Source organism: Pollicipes pollicipes, unplaced genomic scaffold (assembly GCF_011947565.3).
Source record: "Pollicipes pollicipes isolate AB1234 unplaced genomic scaffold, Ppol_2.1 Scaffold_4881;HRSCAF=5763_pilon_pilon_pilon, whole genome shotgun sequence".
NCBI classification, from domain to species: domain Eukaryota; kingdom Metazoa; phylum Arthropoda; class Thecostraca; order Pollicipedomorpha; family Pollicipedidae; genus Pollicipes; species Pollicipes pollicipes.
In genome coordinates, this window is record NW_023596576.1 from 44,596,691 (window position 1) to 44,617,417 (window position 20,727).

General features: G+C 50.8%; 1 protein-coding gene across 1 annotated transcript; it reads left to right on the forward strand.

The window, feature by feature from the left end:
* The first annotated feature begins 13,867 nt into the window (after nt 1-13,867).
* Nucleotides 13,868-20,241, forward strand: LOC119101586 (uncharacterized). Its single transcript, XM_037224933.1, has 3 exons — nt 13,868-13,917; nt 15,965-16,277; nt 19,400-20,241. The coding sequence occupies exons 1-3, from the start codon at nt 13,900-13,902 to the stop codon at nt 19,732-19,734; spliced, it is 666 nt and encodes a 221-aa protein (XP_037080828.1). The 5' UTR covers nt 13,868-13,899; the 3' UTR covers nt 19,735-20,241.
* Nucleotides 20,242-20,727: the final 486 nt, after the last annotated feature.

Below are 20,727 nucleotides of genomic sequence, written 5' to 3' on the forward strand. Positions count from 1 at the left end.
CGGGCGCCGGCCATGGGTGCACGGGCCCACCCACAACGCGCGGGCAGACCGCTGCCATCCCCGCCAGTGGGCCAGGGCCACCTGACCCCACCACGACAGCTGCAACGCCGCGATCTCCCAGCGCAGGCCAGAGCCTGGGCACGGTGGTCCCCTAGGGTGCGGCGCTGAGGGTCCGCCGCTGGGAAGACGTGCCGGCCGGAGCCGGACACCGGCCGCCGCCGCCGGCCTTGGCCAAGACGACCGGGACGTGTGCGTGCGGCCCACGACAAGAGCAGCTTCAGCGGATCACGCGGGCCGCGCGCGCCGAACGCTCCCGATTTGGGCAGATGACTGTGCGACTCCGGTGCCTCCGCCGACTCGTTACTGCAGATGGCCTGACCGTATAGATGGGGTTGGCGACGTCCGCCCAGCGCCGTGACCGGAACTAGGTGCGGACGGGCCCACTCCTACCTGCCGGAGTTGAGGTGTTTCCGATCAGGGTCCACGACCGGCTGAACCCGTAGCCGGTCTGGTGAGGGGGCCGCGATCAGGGTTAGTTTAGTTACTGGCGCCTGCGGCGCTGCGTTGGGTCAGGACGTTATTTTGTACACAGCGCTGATGATCAATGTTGAATGCGTCCGAGGTTGAAACTCCGTATCGTGAAATTCGCCGCCTCCCTGCGCCCCTTCTTGTGTTAAGTCTGGGGCCCGCGCCTGTTTCCTGGTGAGCCGATGGATTTAGCTCAGGTGCGGTTCGCGTGACCACTGAATCGTCAATCTGGCACCGGCCTGTGGCTCATGTAGACATCTGGTATCTGCTCCGGAAGATTAGAAATGATGCGGATCATGACGATGCATATCCCACTCATTAGTTTGAGTTAGCAAGCATAGTCACACAATTTGGCCTCGACACCCGATCATCCGTGGTTGCTGTTTGCTTGTGCATGGTAGCTCCGAGGTCCTCGGGCTCCTCACAGGCTTGAACATAGCTTGACCCAGCGGAACTGAACATCTATCTCTAATAGAGGTATCCACTTATCTGGATCCAAATGTGTTCATCGAAACCGGAGTTCAAAACGGACTGGATCAATCACGTGGATAACTTCGATGCAATTCACCAAGTTTAGGTTTTCTCCATGATGGTTTAACTATTCTTCACCTAGTTTTGAGTGGACTTGATTCCATTTGGAGCAGCTCTGGAGGAAGTGCATTGATTTTTATCGGATATGGACCCAGCCTTACCTGATGCAAATTGGATTGGATGGAACAACACGCAGTTGTTCGTACTTTGACTAAAACGCATCCGTTACTCAAGAATTGCAGGGCAAAACGGCGGGTTTACCACCGCGCAGGTGCTGGCCGAAGCGCTTTCTATCCGGCTCACCATCCCCCGCGTCAAGGACCTTTGATATCGCGCTTTAAGTCGTCCATCGTCGCGTCTTCTGCTTTCACGTGGGGGATGAAGGAGATTGTCCGAAATATCTGAGCATCGCAAAGAAGAAAAACAGCCAAATCTGCAGCCAGTCTATGTTTCGGGGATGCTTATCACGTGTCGTTTATCCACTGTGACAGCGGGACCAACGACATCCTAATATGTTACGTGCTCTTCCCAATGCTGCAATTGACACGCAAGTTATTAATGTCTTTTCAAGAACTTTATGCTGATACGCTTATGACGCAGATGTGACGACTCGCATATGTTTTGAAGGCCGGCGGTGAAGGAGGCAACTTCAAGCTATGCGAGTTACTTGCATAGAGGATACACCAGCTTTCCAGCTCATTTATCCAGCTTCTTTAAAATGGAGCTCAATGTTTGCACATCACAGAGGCATGTGAGCGAAAGTTTAGGTAACACAGGACATTTAAAAGAAGTGACATTCAATAAGTGCTGGCATAACATATGTAGCTACACAGTTTTATTCTGTGAAATGTTGAGCCCAACGTTAAGTTAGCACCAGCGTGACATGCATGGGTAGAAGTCCCACGAGATGTTCCGTGCGCGAGCACGGCAGCACGTTCACAAAATGTAATGTTTTTTTGTGTTTGTTTTACGCCGTCACGATGTGTACCTGTTTTGCAGCGCAGATGTGGTCCACCTTTTGTTTAAATACGAAATAATCAGTCCAAACTCCACAATTGGACAGCAGCCTGTCACAAAAACGTTGGACCACCAGACTAATTTTTCCGCACGTTGCCAATGCGTAAACTCACCTCCATTGCGTTATATTCGCTTCATATTGAACAAGTCGCATCTTGCACCTTTTGACAACCGTGTGGCGCCAGTGGCGCCAACGAATAAATGACTGCAGGTCACGAATAGCATCCGAGTTTTTTGTATCATATGACAGCAGACTTGTGAACAAACATTTTGTTGCTTCCCATATGATCTAATCTTTCTGCAATCTGATCTGAAGAAATCACGTTCATTATTGTGCTTTGCCAGTGATGCACACACCCGACAAAGTTAGAGACCTGTTGTGACATAAAACAGAGATCACGCGCCTAACCGAATGGGCAAAATGCTTCCTTACATTGCGTGTTGTCATTAGAGATGGAGAGCATCAGGCTGCAGCCTTGTAAAATCCGGATTGAAATTCTTCCTTGAACGTGACGCACGATTCATCATCATCTGTGGGCGTTTGTGGCGACGCTGCAAAGCGATCGTGACTTCCTAACCGGCACGGTACAGCGCTAAAATCGTGGCGCATGGCGAACTTTGGAAACACGTGACCGCCATGGCGGTCGTCCGTCCGACGGCGCTCGCTGCTGCACCGGCCCGGCCCTGGCCTCACCTCTCGCCAGTCGCTCCAGCCCCTGGCCGGTGCGGGCGAGACAGCTGACGTTCAGCTGAGAGGCCGGATCACCGCTACATGGTTGAGCCGACCACGGCCTCCTGCCCCACGGCCACGCCGCTCCCCGCACCCGGAGGGCATGCTCAGCCCCGCCCGTCGCACGCCACGGACAGCGGCGCGGTCAGGCAGCCCGAACGAGAGGGGATGAGCGGGCGGCGCAGCTGGTATCCGCATACAAAGTCGGATGGAAATAGTCGAACGGCGAAGTTCGAGCATAAAAAGTCAACGAGTACGAATGTTGAGTTGCCAAAAATCAAAGCTCAAAATTCAAAATGGAAAAAATAAACAGGAACTAACTTTGAAACGGAAAACATTGAGTCAAAAGATCGTAGGGGGTATAAAGTCGGCCAGGATTAAAATGAAACCAGAAAAATGTCGAAGAACAAAAAACTGAATAACAGATAGTAGACAAAGAGACAAAAGTGGACAGGGGTGAAGGCCTTACAGAAAAAGTAGAAAGGGACAAAAATCGACAGGAATATAGCATTGGAAACTCTTCACCAGTGGAAACAAAAATGCCAGTGGCAACCAGTAACCAGCACCTGGTGTTTGTACCACAATTTTTGTTGTGAAAGAGCCGGTGAGGACCAAGGACCAGCGTGCGGTGTTCGCAAAACTGCCAAGAGGATCCAGTAATCAGGAAGTATGATTTATGAAGGAACCAGCCCGGGCCAAGGATTTCAGATCTCGTTTTTAGAAGGGGAAGGTTGAAGTCAGGAACCAATAATGGAAGCCAGGTGCGTGTCTGTCCAGCACCAGGACTAACGAAACACGATATTCACAAGGTGCGTCGCCGCTGTGCACCGCCTCCTGCCATGCCTGTCTTGCTCCCTACCGTCCCAGATAATCGCTAGAGATGGAATTTTCATAGACATGGATAGAAGACCCATAGCAGATCGACCGCCTGAAATTCTAAGTGTGCGTTGCGTATGGTTCTGTCGTGGGGGTTCGAACGCTGGCTTCCTGTCAGGACCGTTTGCCGGCAGAGCGCAAGCAGGCCAAACTAGAGGATCCAGGTATGCAAGGTATCACAGCCGATTGAATCCGCGGGCGCATGTGAATGCAGGCGAAAACATCCCCATTTATGCTAGGCGTTCAGCATTGATACTCTTCTGTCCTAAATGTCGTTATTACCTGCTTTCTTATATGTATTTCAAGTTGCGCTTTCCATGTTAATTTTGTCGGTTGAATGGTTTTTCGGTCGAACTTTTATCCTTGTAGACTCCTATCTCCTTCGTTTTTTTTCTCTCTATTGAAGCCTGATTTCCGTCGACGTTTTATCCTTTGAGGAGCTTTTCGATATCTCCTCACTGTCGACATGTATCCCTTTAGACATTCTCCAATTTTTGTCCTTCGAATATTTATTGACGTGAATCGTATACCATCGAAACTATTTTCGTTCGCCTTTTTTCGCACGAGCCTTTCTATTTGGTTTTTAGATTCAACTTCGTGTACGGAAGCCAGCGCGGCTCCCGGGACGGAGGAATGTGGACAGCTGACCCGCGGCCCGGCCAGCATAACATCAACCAGCCTACCATGCCGCCGAGGAGGCCGAAACTTGCCGCGCTCAGACAAAATGTCACCGAGCATAGGCCCCGGAAAATACAGGAATCGTGAATGAAACTATCCACCTGCAGCATGTCAATATCAATGCACCCTTATCGAGTCGTCCGGCAAGAGAGCAAGAGTAACAGCGTTGCTGCCATAGCGGCCAGGAAGGCGCTGGAAGTGACTGCGCTGATATGGGCGGACAGGCTCGAGGGGTATGTCCAGACTTCAAGAACGGGCCGCTGATAGTGCGGCTGCGGGCAGACGCGCGCCATGCCATGGTATGCATGTCTGTATCGGCCGCCGCTGTAGGCTAATGCCCTAAGGTATACCGATCTAGACGGGTTAAAGCAGCAGCTGCAACATGCGTGCACGTGCTGTCGTGGACCAATCGTAACCTCTGTAAACATGGACATCAATTCAAACGGAAATAGCACTGTGTCGACCGGTTCAACACTTCCTAGAAGCAGGGTGCCGTCCGACGGGTCAACGTTTCGGAGCCGAGCCTACCAGCGTGCCTGCCGCGCGCCGCCTCTGGGGTCTTTTAGGCCTCCCCGTCATATCCGACGACCTGCATCGCGTGGTGAGTGCATTTATAATGGAAAATATTGTGATGGATCGCGGTGGATACATTGGGCGTAGTATTTTGTGTAGTACCGTAAGATTTTGCGCTCGCTTTATGACATTGTCGATGCGTTCTCTGTCTTCTGGTACCGCCCTGACTCATCTGTGGATGACTCACCATCGTTCCTTGCTCACTGCCGGGGTCATGGAAACTAGCGCATGCGCGTCCTATTCGAAACTGTCCAGAATCCAATGACGCTTCCAACAACGAAGCAATTTTCTATTCGGCCGTCAAAACCAAGATAATTTCACGCGTCGTTTCCAATCAGCTATTCCATCACTTCACACCAGCGGCCAGTTTTGGGCAAACGAGCATCGTTTTAGATCGGATTACTAATCAAAACTCCTCTGCTGACGGTGGCATGCAAAGTTTTTGCTGCCGTGGACCGCAGTGACGTCACGCTTCCTACCTTTTTGGACTTGTCTAAATGTCTCGATATCATCTGACATGATGGTGCTCTCCGCAAGCTCCGGCTTTACGGTGCTGCTGAGCGCTGATTTGAAAGCTCCTTGACGAACCACCTCCAACACGTGCTCGCTCAAGCATCTTGCATATATGATGTATCAGTCACTACTGAGCCCCATTGGTCTGTAAAGGGGCTCGAATCTGAGGCCACTGCTGTACTGGATTGGAGAAACAACCTGCCGGAATACGTGAGCAACGCCATCATTGTGCATGCTCAGACGATCTTACCAGACGCTGGTCCTTGGGAATACCAGACGCTGGTCTATAGGAGGCCCAGGAACATTGGCACTAATACCTCCACGGAAAACAGGCTTATGTGCAACTTCTGCGGTTTTTCAAGAGCGACATGACAAGTATAGCACACAAAACGACTAAACTCATCATTTTTGCCTCCCGTCAAACTACTTGTTAGCGTCCTCCGTGCAGCGGTAAGCCCATGGGTGTCAACATCGCCGATTCTCCGCTGTACACAATCTGGGGCAATATTCATCAACGCACGCCTTTCTTGGCGCTCGCCGACACTGTGCGGCACCACACACGCATGTCATGCGGTCTGAGAACCAACAAGCATAGCTTGCCAGAACCTGATCTGGTGGTGTCAGTGTGGGAACCGAAACTTTCTTTATTCTGTACCGCATCGTTGTCAGAACGGAGTCAGAAACTACGCACAGCTGGACAATCTGCAGGAGTCTTTCGCTGGATTTCGCAGCCCAAGCAATGTCAGGCGGGAAGAAATGTCTGATGGTTTGGAGACAATAAGCGACCTTGAGTATGCCAGGGACAACTGACTAGACGTCATTATCAAGACAACATCGGTTACAATGTAGACCTCCGAATTCAACCTTCCAGTGCACAACAGTTCGCTCCCCGCCCGCCCTTCGGACCGTGTCGGAGGACCGACCGACCTCCAGTGACGCTGTGCTGCGCGGGCCGGCCCGCGCCCCAGCAAGCGTCCTCAGGTAGGTATCAACAATGTTCGTTTGGGAGCATTCTTCAGCCAGTACCCGCTGGTCTACTGAAGTTTCATTATTCTCAGCGTAGGCTCCAAACTCATAAAAAAACACCGAAGACTCCAAACTCATAAAAAACACCGGAAGCCCGTGGCCTTTTTTGCTTACATCAAGGCAAGAAATTTGGCCAGATTACGATGTACATGGGATTCCGACTGGCGTGCGTATAAAAAGATATGTTTGCACCACGGCCTCACTCGTTTACATGACATTTGAACAAAGTGCGCTCCGGAGCCATAACCTCTCACGCTCAGTCTTATCATCAGGCAGTCTCGTCGGCTCGGCAGTCGTTTTGTAAGATTTCTAAACTTCACAAAGTTCTCAGATTGCCTTTTTCAATTTAAAAACCGGGTGGCGTATGTGTCAATGTTCCATTGCTGGTATTTTTGTAAACCTTCTATATTTTTCGCAAACGTGGCTTACACAGAGCTGTGACATATTTCTTGCCATTTGAGTTTTGCTCGGTCCCCTGCAAAAACATAATGTGTGCGTGATGTCGTTTAAATGAGGTGAAGCGCCTTCTTCTCTTTGTAACCAGTCTGTCACAGATCCTTAGATCGTTCATACTTAAAGTCCAATTGTAATCAATGATCCATTAATTACTTATTTATCACGAAATATGCACTGAACACACATAGTCCCCCGTACGTTCCGCGAGTAGAATCAAGACACGGACGGACAAGGGACTCGTTCTACCGGCCGCACCTACTACTTCCAACGTTCGAGTGAGCACTTGAAATTCCCCACACCAGTGTGACGCGCGGGATACCCGGGGACGACCGCCAAGCGCATTCAGTAAGCAATTCTTTGTCTGTGGAAGCATTAAAGGCGTTATATCAGAGACAACTAAGTGGCGAGCGTTGACATCTATTCCAACAAAGCATAGCCAAACGTGGGATTATCGCGCACACAGCGGTGGAGGGTCAAAATGAACTCCGAAGGTTTCCAGACTAATTTCCAAAAGGCGCGTGGTAGGGAAAAGGCGCCAAACTTTGCATAGCTCTATGAAGTTGAAAAGCAATCTTTTGGTATGCAAAGTTAAATACACCTTGTAAGGTCGCTGACCTATGACAGGTCAAAGTCCGGCGTGGCTGTCAGCAAAGGAAACTCTAGAGAATCGTTTAATGTGATGCGACTACGGAGTGTTAGACGAAGCTAGGATAGCGACAAATTTCATTGACCTTGGGTCAGGTATGGAGGTCAGACCGAAGTAAAAACCGAACAAGTTTATGAGGTAGTTTCTAATGTACATTTTCAATAGCTTGTTAACAGGGACCACAACAGAATCTTTTATGGACTTCATTAAGGTCAGAGGAGGTAACCGACCTAAAATGGCCTAGATCGACTGTTTGCTTCCAGGAATGCACCACCTAGCATAAACCATAAGGGTTATCCCAATTCAAAAAGAAACGATTGAGCATTAGTTGATATAAGATAAGCACGCACAACATACAGTCCATAACAGTCAATAGTCTTTCGCATGAGCAAGATGGCACGTCTAGCAAATCAGTCGTCTAAAACTTCATTCAAGATATATGACCACGACAACCGGTTGCGACCAACTTTTTTTCATTTTAGTCACGCGTGTATCGGAAGACTGCCGCTCTTTAACTCGAGAGTTCTACCATTCCCATGAGGTTTGAGTTTATTCTGCTCGTGCAAACAACTGGCAATTCAAGACGTCGACTTTTGCCCCTATTTTATCGCCTAAGCAATCAATAATTTAACCGGAGCGCTCCAACAACCGCTTCGCCTCTGCAATTTTGTTAGTATTTTTACTCAGAGTTGTGCATAAATCTGTTAAATGTTTCATTAACTGTTTGAGCTTTTTTGAATAAATAGCGCCATCGTTCATGTTCGAAAAGGATTAATAAAATCATTGCCTTCCGTCATATTTTCGTCTCTTAACTTTAAGATCTGGCAAACTTTGAATGGAGTTTGAAACGTTAACTTATTCTTACGTGGTGAGTGGGGCTTACCAATATACGGGGATACCAGGCCTCAGCCAGTTTGACTTCAACGACATTATTTCATTATGAGTAAAGTAAAGACACGTACACCTCAAAAACCGCTCTGAATTGTAAGTGAATAAATGATAGCTAACTTACAGTATTGGCATCATAGCTTCAGGTGACTGAGTTTAATTGCGTGTTGAGCCAAAGTGAAGCAGCTACTTTCGTAATAGCATGCACTTATTTTTCGCATTTTTGTTGTCACACAAACTTGGGGCTTCTGACTCAAGAAATGAAATGTGAACTGTCATTTGTTGTGTTCATTAGTAATCTTCCACTTGCACCTGTATTGGCATTGGAAGGAAAATAAATACTTTTCAAAGGCGACATTCTTGGAGATGTAGCGGCGCGAACACTCCGAGCGCGGCGAGCGTGGCAGCGATAAGCGGCAGCTGCACAGATGCCTGCACGACGCCGCAGATGTCATACTGGACACGAAATCTGCCTGTTGCGATGCCTATTACCTCTGGTATACTGCCACGGTTTGATATGTGTGTTTTTGCTACCAAAACCTTTCTTTCAATAACCGACCTAAATTCCTCATGAACATGTCCAGCTATCAGGTTCGAATATCGTACACCGCCGATGTATGGCGGCTAGAGATGGAATACGGGCGCTACACGGAATATCCCCAGGCGTCCAGAAATGGCCAAGGGGTGCTGGTGCCGCGACGACAGATCTGCACGGAAAGTGGTGCGATGATGTAAAATGCAACCATGAATTTGGATGCTCTTAATTAGATTAATTTCCATGAATTCGGATCTTGTGAAGCTTTTAGCCCTGAAAACGAAGGTTGGAACCCAGAGAATTACGACTCAAATCCTAAAATCACTATCAAATTCCGCGACCCATCAAATGAATAGCAATCAAATGCACTAGAGATATGTTTTGAAGCTCCATTTTTCTTCAAACGCACAATTGGCTTCACGCATAGGTCCCCGGAAGCTTTATGGCTTGAATTAATACCCTGCAAGTTGGATGTCACTAGCTCCGTTTAGTGTCACTAGCTAGTTTATGGGTTGCGGTGATATCGCGCGTGAATTCAATACCCTCACCCCTCCTCCGATGCCATTAGGCACAAAGGCCCTCAAATGCGGACACATTGAAGCCTAGCCCTAGCGAGTGTGAGGCTGCCAATTGAGGTCAGGCCCTGCCTGTGGTTTTATGGCCTGCTCAGTTATTAGCTTACTGATAGGTGAGGCATCAATGTTGCGTACGAGCTGCCATTTAGGAAGAAAGAATTCCACCTTGTCATACTTTGTTATAGACTTCTTCACTACATATGGTATGAAGTAATATTTCCCTTGTTTATGCCTCATTACAAAACAAAACTTTAAACGCTTCGCAGGCTGGCGCCTTTGCCTTATTCTCTACTTATGGCAGAATAAGACCTGGAGTATGTGCCATTGAGCGAAGTGTTAAGCACAGTTAGCTGAAAATAAATGAGATCGGTTCAAAAATAGAAATTTTACGGCATTAAAGCCGTGTAGTTTCGATTGAAATGTTGGTATACATTCAAACGTGCTTCAGGCTATTCAATTTTGGAATCACAGCCCAGTCCAGGTGGGTAAATCCTAATTAACCCACCATATGATTCGAATCACAAATGACAGCGCATCTTCAGTTCTAGTTTACAAGCTTTCAGGACAATAGTTTGATTGTGACATGTACACTCACCCATGGCCTGCATAGACATTACAACACGATGATTAGACAGCAAAGAATATGAACTTCAGCAATTTCCACAGTTTAAAAAGGTTTAGGAGTTGTAAATCAAACTCTGGAAATAATCTAACAAATTAACACGCGCTCGGGTGGCCGACTGGATACACTTCACTCGGGCGGGGGCTAATTTGACCCCCTGATACCTCAGGAGCTAAAAGAGTTAGAGACACTAAATTCACAGGTTGTGTTGGCCTGTACGTAAACTCCCTTAGGTCAAAGTTTTAGGTCATAACCTTCCGGTCAAATCGGGTGAAATGAGGTCAAACTGCAAGCTAATCGCTAAAGTGTCCACATAACCCAGATACCTGTTCTAAGCAAAATGTCACTTTTTCATTTAAGATCAGTGACCTCGTTTGACCTTTTTTAAGGTCATGGTGACCAAAATCATACGAGATCGGTATGAGCTTTACATTCGAATACTAAACGACAAAAATTACCTCAGGACACGCATTCCTAAAAACAGCATGTTGACCTCAGTCATTTCAAGGTAGTGACCTATTCTGACCTTTACAAAGCCCACGAAAGACGTATAATGCGGTTTCTGTTATCACTAACCTCGAAATGAGCACAAGAAGCTATCCCATACAGCAAACTCCAGAGTAATAAAACAGGTTGGTTTTGACCTAGGTCTTACCTTCGTACCCGACCCTAGGTTAATAAAACTTGTCACTCATTCGATTGTTGTGTTGCCTAAGAAAGTATCTCAAAGATGAATGCTTCGGCTAACACTCCGTTGTTGCATCAGATTGAACTATTGCCTAGAAATTGATTTCGATGAATCATGGCTTGACTTTGACCTGCCATAGATCAGCGACTTTGCAAGGTACATCTAAATTTTGACGCCAAACGATACGCTATTCAATTGTCTACAGCTATGCAAAATTCGGCGCGGACACGTCGCGCCGTTCGTAAATCATTCCGGAAAAAACCTTTGGCTGGGGGAGGTTAATTTGACCCTCACCCGAGCACGTGTTAGCGAACTACTCTTAATGGCAGGCAAATTTTTGCAAACTTTCTCCACCTCTGCTTTAGTTAGAAGGGGGTGTTCCACATTGATACAATATTTTTTAACTAAGATGGTCATCTCGAGGATTAATCGATGCGATTCTCAGCCCTGCCCTTCTTAAGACCTAAATCTCTCTAATTTCTGAGCTACACGTCCGTCAAGATGTGCAGACGACTTCGGGAGACTGTTTCAAGGTCACCCAGACATCCATGACGCCATGATAACGCCATTCAAATTATGCCGGCCCGTTAGCCGTGCCGCGATCAAAGTCAATAAAAATGTAATCGTCGAGCCGTTCGTTGCTGGCGTTCGTGAGTAGATTTGCGGAAACAACGGCCGTCAATTGGCTCTCAATTAATGTTGTACAAGGTATTATGACAAAACGAAACAATGACGTATTGAAAGGAAGATTTACTTAACAGAGAAATTGTGTTGTCTAGAGCAGTCTTTTCCACTTAAAAGTACAGCAATAGTTACAAGTGAGATTATTTAATCTTATCCGATGTTTGCTGCATTATCTTCAGATGTGAAGCGTTTCCTGCTCCGTTGTTGCCCTTGTTGTTCTTGGATGGAAAGAAAACACAAATCTTGCACAGAACCGTTCTGAACGGCCATTCCTTGACTTCTTGACGACTAAAGCATATAACAATGTTTTTTAATTACCGGAGCTTTTTTATCGAAAATATTATTGTATGAGGGACGCCGCAATTAAAGCACGTTTTGTTGCCACGCAAGTAATCATATGTAGAGCTACATGGTTGTTTTTTCGTACTTTTACCCGCAAAGATCCATGTACACGCGCTGGCCCACGGCTTACGCGGTCTTATACGAGATTAACCTACTAGCCACGCAGCAAGGAACCGTACAGCGTGCTCCAAGAGCAAAGGACATGTTTCTGAGTCATCATATTAAGCACACATTTTACATGATCCTTCCAAAGTGCTTCCTCATACGTAGGCTCCCTGCACAGCACGTTATCCGAGAATCATCAGTCACTGGATTACAGTACCACTGAATGCTCTCATCACTCACCAACAATGTGCTTTTGATCACCGCAAGGCTATGTTCACGGACGGTCCCGGTGCATCAAGGCGCCGGGGAAGAGCGTCGCTATAGCACAACCATCTCCCACCGCACATGCCGTGCCAGACATCCAGCTCTCCGCTTTCGTTAAGTCCATTCAGTGGCACACTGTTCATTGTGCATGTGCTCTGGCTGAGCTGCCTCCGCGCGCCTACGCTCCATCCGGACCATGTGCAGCGTCAGTGATCATTGTTGCACGTTGAAGTCAACGTTTCCAGTTCGAAATCGGCGGCACTGTTTTGTCAGGCTCTCCTTGTAGCGTACAGCTCACACACGCAAACGCGCCTTTGCGCACGTGCGCAGTAAGATTACGGAAGCAACGACCTATCCTAATGCGTCAGTGCCCTCTGTCAAGCACATTCCAACCGACAACTCGCCGGCCGTCTAACAACCCGACGGTACGTTTAACTGCGGCGAGCGGCAGAGGAACAAAGGGTATACTCAGCGCCAGCAACCCACGGAAGGGGATTTGAGCGTCATTGGGAATGCCCTTGGCTCGGCCTCACAACGTGATGCTGAAGTCACCGCAAAAGGCCACCGAAGACGCTAAGACGTAGCAAATGTCCATACTTTTGAGAAGCCTGATCGTTGGTATTTCAATGACTGCACTGAGCTCCACCTCTGCGATTGGCGGTGCGTGCACTGCGTCGGCTGTAAGCCCGGCCAACTCCTCTCACCGCCAGCGGATCTCGTGATTGCAGAGAGCGCTGTGCGTACGAAGCGCGTGTGCTAGCGTTGCGTGCGCGGGTTCTCGAACGTGCGGTGAATGCGGATGTGAGCCGAGTCTTGCCCCGAGTGAGACCAGGGAAGCGATGGGTGTGTGGAACCGCGTGACTGCAGTCCGGCAAAATTATGTTTAGAAATTCCGTTGCCCTCCGCAACTGAGACTTCTTTCCGACACGTTCTTATCGGGGTTAACTGTCTAGTGTCGAACTCTTTTCACCTGTGTTCGTAACGAACCCACTTATTTTTGGTGACGGCAAACTGATATCACCGGTAATATCAAGCGGTCGCTCGGCGATACTTGATGATATCAAGTACGACACGACAATGCAATACGTGATGTACGAGAAACAGCAATGTGTGCCACGATCATCATGACATTCAGTTAAATAGCTTTTGCCTCAAACTAGTGCCCGGCGTATTCCCTTCGGCCGCGACCCATGTGCTTGCTGAGCCACGTCTGTGCACTTGCGCAGAATGGCTGCAAACGTTGCCGTATGCACCTGTGCTTTCTGAATATTTCCCACACCACGCTGTGCCTGACCCTCTTCCAGCTGGCAAAACTGAGGTGTGTCAGCCGTCGACGCAGCCTCCGTTCCAGAAGGATCTGTCCGACCGCAGTCGGCGTCCGTCGGAAGGATTCCGCGCCTGACGCGCCTTCTTTGAGCGGTGCCCCCTGATGACGCATGCCAGATCTGCGGGCCGGCCGATATCTCTGGACGGGTGATATCCGCCTGCCGCGCGCGGCACGCCGGCCGTTTGGCCGGTCGTGCCGCATGTCAGAGACTGTACCGCCGTATAAAACGGTGCTGGACGCTCCATCTGCCACAAAGTCGTTAGACACCGACGTACCGCACTCCCTCACAGACAACATGGAGCTTAAGGTTTTGGTGAGTACCCCAACGCACAGTGATGTGCTTGACAACATAATTAAAGCCTTTGGTTCAACTCTAATATGACCTAAATTTCACCAGGTCATTTTTTCTGCCGAGCAGCGCACAATATTCTATCGTGGTCATTTTCAAGCCAGGGACAGACGTCCAAGATCTTGCTAGATCTTGTAAACAGAATGTTTAACTTTCACATCTATACTAACTGATAATGCATTGAGTGGCGATACGAAGTCCTGATTCAGATGCCTGTTTGTGTAGAGTGTATAAACGCATGTGTGACTATACGTTATGTTAGTTTTTTTTTGGGGGGGGGGGGGGTTGTTGTATGCCTCATTGCGATTTCTATCACCTGTATTCTCTTCATTTCAATTGTCACGCTATTTGGCACGGCTCACATCCTTTGCAACATTCATTGTTCGTCGCAGTTCGCACTCGATGCAACACGCCTCACCAGTCGTTTAGTTCTACTTCAATTATAAATATCACTTCTCTCGTCAAAATATTGCAATCCTTTTTGTATCTCCAGCCGCAGCCTTTTCCAGGCTTTCTCGGCAGAGGGACGCATGCATACGCAGGCAGTTCTGAGCATCATATTTTCATAATGACAGTTCACAAGCGCACAAAATGCGCCGGACGTGTGTCGATCTTATATCCTACACTATACGCTCGCTCGATTATGTTATTTCCAAACAAGCTTGTATCTGTGTACCTCAATTTTCATTAAGTTGAAAAAGCAAACGCAGAGCCATGCTCCAGTGAACATAGCACTCAACTTTCCAGAGACTTAACATCAATGCAGATTAAATGCGATGCGCTTTAAAACAAATGGTTGTTTGTGTTTTTGGAAGGGCATATTGGCACTGGTTCAGTAAACCTTGTCGTAGAAGTAAGGATGAGTCAAGTGGTGGAAAAACGTCGCGCGCGCACTTTTCTTGGCCATGACAAAGCACGAAATACAATGCCGCGTAAAAAAAGCACCGGCCCGCACCCAAGTGCAAAAGCAGTTACAGGTTTGAGATTAAGCAAAACCATCCGAAAAAAACAGCACCGAATAAATCAGAGACGTCTCCTTTCTACGGCCTCGGGTCCCCCGAGCGTCATTGCCACCATGCACTGCGGTACATCGCATTGAGCTCTCCTCTTTCTGAGCCGACAAAGGACCGCTCACCGGCGGCAAACGGTATCATCCAGCGGCTCAGCGCCGGAGATACCGACCACAATGATGTGGCATGTATTCGGCACGACAAAGCAGATCTGCAGCTGCGGCCCTCTGCCAACCGGCACGTGTCGCCGGCCATGAGACGACACGCTATCAGACCGGACATCTGAGGCCTCCCAGGCCGCGGGAATTGAAGCGGGGTGGCGCTTTAAGCTCGTGGTAATTGGGATGCCGCTGCACCGACGCGTGGTAATCTGTCACAGCCCGCTAACGAGGGCTGCAGCGGGTGATGTGCTCCAAGGTCGTACGTGTAATCTCATGACCAGTCCCTACAATCGTGGCGGGTGTATGATCTGTACTAGTGCTGTACGTTCCAAGTTTGTTTATGGGAACAATTTTGCATTAGCACGCGTTTGAAATGGCCTGGCTTTTCCCAAGCCCTGCACTTTGCACAACATCATTCGTCCGTCAGTCTGATCCATTAGTTTTTCGTATGGAATACGATGCACCGGTGACTCAGGTCTATCTTGTCTTTCACCGAAATATCAATTTTGCGATCAGAAGGGAGGAAGGACACCGCACCACTAAAGGCTCCATTCCTATTCTATTCAACCTGCCGGCTGTTGTTTCTGCCTTCTGTCACTCCAGTGCGGAGAGTGAGAGAAACAATGCCGTGAGATACTGATAAAATGGGAGCAGCAGTTCGTCGTGAATCTACGACATTACAAAGAAGTGCGGGAAATGTATGTGCGTTGTCACAACCGCTCGGAGCAGGCATCAACTCCTAAATGCCATTTCTTAATCACCTTTGTTCTCAAATTTTGCTGCTAAATTCATCGACACATGAGTCCTTGCAAACTCTGACGCTGTCCCTCTTGCCGGCAGGTGCTGGTGTCGGCCATGGGCCTGGCGTGCGCGGCCACCATCCAGGACCCGTACATCCACGACTCGGTCGAGGACCAGATCGCCATGGAGTCGGGCGCGCGTCGCTCGGTGGTGGCGCCGCCGCCCCACCTTGTGGAAGGGGGCGCCGACTCGGAGGAGGAGGCTGACACCGTCCCCGCCGACGACGCCGCTGCTGATGCGCCCGCTGCCGACGACGACGAGGCCCCGAGCACCCCCGAGGAGGAGGAGGAGGAGGCAGAGACCGGAAAGCCGTCGGCCGTCCCAGACAACTCGTTTGCAATCCTGCTGAATGGTGAGGCTCGGAGCTTTGCACATGTGGTGGTGGTCGGGATCTTTAGCCTGAAGTAGAGCACATACTCCAGCTTGCTCGAAGGGGCGGTTCTGCTTTTGCCGTGACCAGGGTGAGATCGACCAGCATCAGATCAGATCAAAGATCGATTGATGCTCGAAGTTTTGTGGCATTTCATGGGCCGTGGGCTACACTCACGACATATTTTCACACGAGCATCAGCATGAGAAGGTCATGCATCCGTTCGTTCGGTACCAGTAACCCAAATAAGTCCCAGTTCATCAGCCGACGTAACGGGCCCGTGATGGGCGCGTGACAGCAGCGGCGCTTATCTGTCCCGAACCCCGTCATCGCCCGATGATCTCTCCGGTGGCGGCCCAGCGGTGGGTACACCATATCCTCGAGATACCGGTCTGCGAAGTCGATCTCGATCGCGTGGGAGGACGGATCTCCATTCGGGAGGAAGGATCTCCATCCGGGAGGAAGGACGAGATGGGCTGCCGTCGGCACTCGCCGGCACAGCGCACACTCCAACCCGTGGGACGATCAACGCCTCAGACCTGTCTTCGTCACAAAGTGCACGGCCTGCCCACCTTGACCCATATAACGGTCCGAGAGCGTCTGGCCGCTCCTCATCACGACGTGACGCCTCGTGACGACCGCCGTGACCCGTCCGGCACTCCCCGCTACGGCGGTCACGTCCCGCCCCGCCGGCGGCACCCGGGTCGTGACGCACGTGGCGGCCGTGCCGTCGGGCGTCCCCGGGGCTGTCACTAGTATCATCTACACGACCGGCACTCCTTGCCTTCTGTCAGCCAAAGCGGAGTTTCCCAGTATGGTGCCCCCGAGCGGCGTCACTCGTCACGCCTCTACCTGCCAGACACGATCGCAGGTCATGCGAGGAGCCAAACGTTGCGGTTAAGCTGGCGCGGAGCTGGCAGAGTACGGAGAGGGGACGTTAGAGGACACATTCCATGACGTGCTTAACGGCTTATGACCTGAATTCTGCTGACTCTGCTACGTTATTGCAGAATCTGCGACTGCATGGGGAAGGCTCGTCAGCCAACGTGATATCGGATTAGGATGGGACGCATGACAAAACATTACTTATCAGTGCTGGACACATTGGCGTTGCTAGCAGTCACGATCTTCCGTACATCGTGTGGACAAGAGAGGCCTCCGTGTCCTGCAGAACCCATGGCTGGGCCATGACAGTGCATCTATCTGATCCCCTTAACGGAGTTCCACGTCGCGAGGCTGTCCACCCACGGTCCTGCGCCATCACGTGCTAACCCTACCCCATCCCGGCCATCCCCGGGCGCAAAGGTCATGAGTGGGGTCCCCGACCTCCGCCGGACAACCTGCTCCGGTCCGGCCGGTACCGGTCAGTGCTGCGCGGTGCGGTGGAGTCCATCGTTTACCACGTCTGACAGCATCAGCGCTGGAGAGGGTCACCTCGGCAACAGCGACCGCAGGCCGCCGCCGCCTCATCCGCGATCATTCGCCAGGCATGTCCGGCTCGGTCCGGTCCGGTTCGGTCTGGTCCGGTCCAGTCCGGTCCGGTGTCCCGCGTCCGTCAGGGCGGTGTGACCTGGTCTCACGCGCCGGTGGTCTGATGCCCCCGGCTCACACAGCGGCCTGGTCTGATCCGCCTGCGTGCAGGATCAGCCGGCACGCGCCACCGACTCCATCAGTCGCGTGGTCAGCTAATGCTGGAATGTTGCAGGAGGCGACCGTTTCCGCTGCATGGAATTTCCCAGTTTAAAAATGAGGCCGCACTATGCTTCTGAGCTTTGCGTGACGCGCAATTAAATTAAGTGTGTACACTAAAACAGTGCACACACTGTTATCGCATCGATTTGCTAAAGAGAACGAAACATGTTCAAACAGAGCATGCCTATTCAAAATACGCTTTCACGTATAAATCTCTTCGTTGACTTGGCCATCAACTCTTTCTTTTCTTTTCCTTTCTTCCTAGAGTAACAGCCGTCTTCCTCCCCTTCCCACTCTCCCCCTCCCCGTCTTGCTTGGCTTCCGGTCTCGTCTGTGTTCTCCGGCTGACCCTGGGCCAGGGCGGCGCCGGTGCGGGCCGCGCCGCGCTGACCCCGCCTCCCCGCTGCACCGGCGGCCGAACCGTCTGGGTCAGCGTGACTGGCGGACCGGCTGGCCGGGCGCGGCGGAAGTCTGAGGCGGGTGGCCGGCGAGCACCATGGGTGCAGCACCCCCGCCTCCGCCTCAGGCAGACCCGTGGAGGGCAGGGGCACAGGCCGAGACGAGGACGGCCGGGACGGCAGCTGTTGCCGGGCCCGTCCGGGTCACTCGATGAAGAGATAGGATTTTGGCGTGGCCATGGAGTTTTCCTTTGCACGGCAGGAGTGGGAGGTGTGCTGTCCGTGCTGCAATAGCTAATAATCACCGGTCCGGATCTTGAGCTTAACGATATTTTTCTGATGACATCACTGGTCAAATTGCCTTGGTAAAATATGTCGAGGCTTAAGCTTGTGGAACATGATATCTGACGCCTGCAAATCGCTTTTCCATTAAAAACGCGGTCTCTTTTCTGAGATATGATGTGCTCCCCTGCTGCACGTGAGGCTAGCATATCAAGGACACCTGCTTTTATTCAATCATGCACTTTTCACTTTTAAAAAATCGCTGACAGTTAAGCACAACATTTTAACGAAGCGAATAATTTGCTGGCGCCCACGTTGTTTGAGAACAAGCTTTCGCACACGCATTAATTATAGATATGTGAGAGAGGCCAGAACAGCATTACTCACCATTTCTGAAAGTAACTTTATTCCCGCGTCTCGCGACCCAAAAGAAGAGGTTGGACCAGTACCTTTGTCAGTTAATGGCCTGTGCCAGTGACTCATTTCCTGGTTGCCTGCTGCAGACCTTCTCGTTTTTATTTGTTTTTTGCACGAACTAGGACGCAGCTCCTCGCAGCATTTCCTGACGTGTGACCTAATTACTGACCCCACGAGGGTTACCGTGCGGAATTCTCCATGACGAGCGATTTAGGCGTCAGGCTTACAGAGCGACGCCCGCCCTATCCCTATGCCCACTTAACAGAGCGATGCTCTCCTCCATCGCCGTAGCCTGACCATCCACTTCGGTTTCAGACGAGCCCGAGCGCCCGCAGCCCACTCAGTACGGCCAGACCTTCGGCGGCTTCGCCCTGACCCAGCCGGCGCGACCCAGCTTCCAGCGGCCGCAGGCGTCGCTGCTCTCGCTGCTCTCGCGCATGCAGTACCCGTCGCTGGGCGCCTACGGCTCCCCCGTCGTCGTGCTGCAGCCCATCTTCGTGGCGGTGCCGATGGAGCCGCACGCCGCCGACGGCGAGAAACCGGCCGGCGGCCAGAGCCAGGAGCCGCCGCTGTTCCGTCGCCAGCCGGTCCGGCGCCAGCCGAACGTCAACCTCATGGATCTCATCCAGCGGGGCTACTTCGCGTACTGAGCGGCGGCCGCGGCCCGCCGCACCCTCGCCGTTAACTTATTGAGCGTCGGCCTTGCCGGCCCGTCCGCTGGCGGCGGTCGGGCGCGCCCGATCTCTGGCCAGATGACGGCCGGTTTACTGCCGGCGTCGCATACCGTACCTGGCTCTGGCTGGTGCGGACCCGCAGCGCTGCAGCTGCGACCGGCCGCCTAATCCGGCGTCCAGGACTCGTCATGGGGTCAGCTCGCACCGCGCGCTCCGGCCCGGCCGAGCCGAACTGAGCGCTCGCCGCAGTCGGCGGCTGGCATTAATGTGTGTGGTGGAGTGTGTGCGCGAGTGGTGATGAGCTGGAGATAATTTATTCACTTTGAAGCTACCAAAGAGGAAAATGACTTGCTAGTGGGCTGTGTTTCGACCAGCCAACTAGCTCAATTGGTCATCCAAGAGCAATGACGAGTTGTCTTTGTTCGTCGCCGGATTTGAGTTCCAGTGTGAAGTGTTTTGAAATAAACTGATTTGATCAGCTAATTGCCATGTTTGTCTTTTGGAGTAAGATAGCAAACAACTCAACCTAAAAGAGTGGGTCCTTGAACGGTGACCTTGGACAGCATACAATTGACAAAAGAAGGATACATCTTATGCCACAGCCTTCAGGTGAAGAAGGTTTATACATCAAAAGCGCATATGCCAGAGGTACAAATACGCCGCGCCCACGCAAAAGGCACATATATCTGTCGCACAGCCTGAAAGCAGATGCGCTACTTCAACGCTGACATTAACAAATTATCCTGACAGTGAGGTTTGATTTGAATCATAGCCGAAGTCTCCGCTGGAGAATGCGATGCCTCACACAGCCGTACCAAACGTTCGTTGATCCTGTGTTAACTCCGGCACCGTATAGTACTGTTCGTAACGGAATGTGCGCTTGACGCTCACATCAGCCCATTACACAAACAATTATTAAAGGAAGGGATCGGGCTCTCGATTCACAGCGAAGCTAGTAATTATCTTTTG

What these genes read in the sequence shown, in the direction of transcription:
- LOC119101586 (XM_037224933.1), top strand. An exon ending in GTTTGCAATCCTGCTGAATG is followed by an intron (nt 16,278 to 19,399) that starts GTGAGGCTCGGA and finishes CTTCGGTTTCAG; the next exon opens with ACGAGCCCGAGCGCCCGCAG.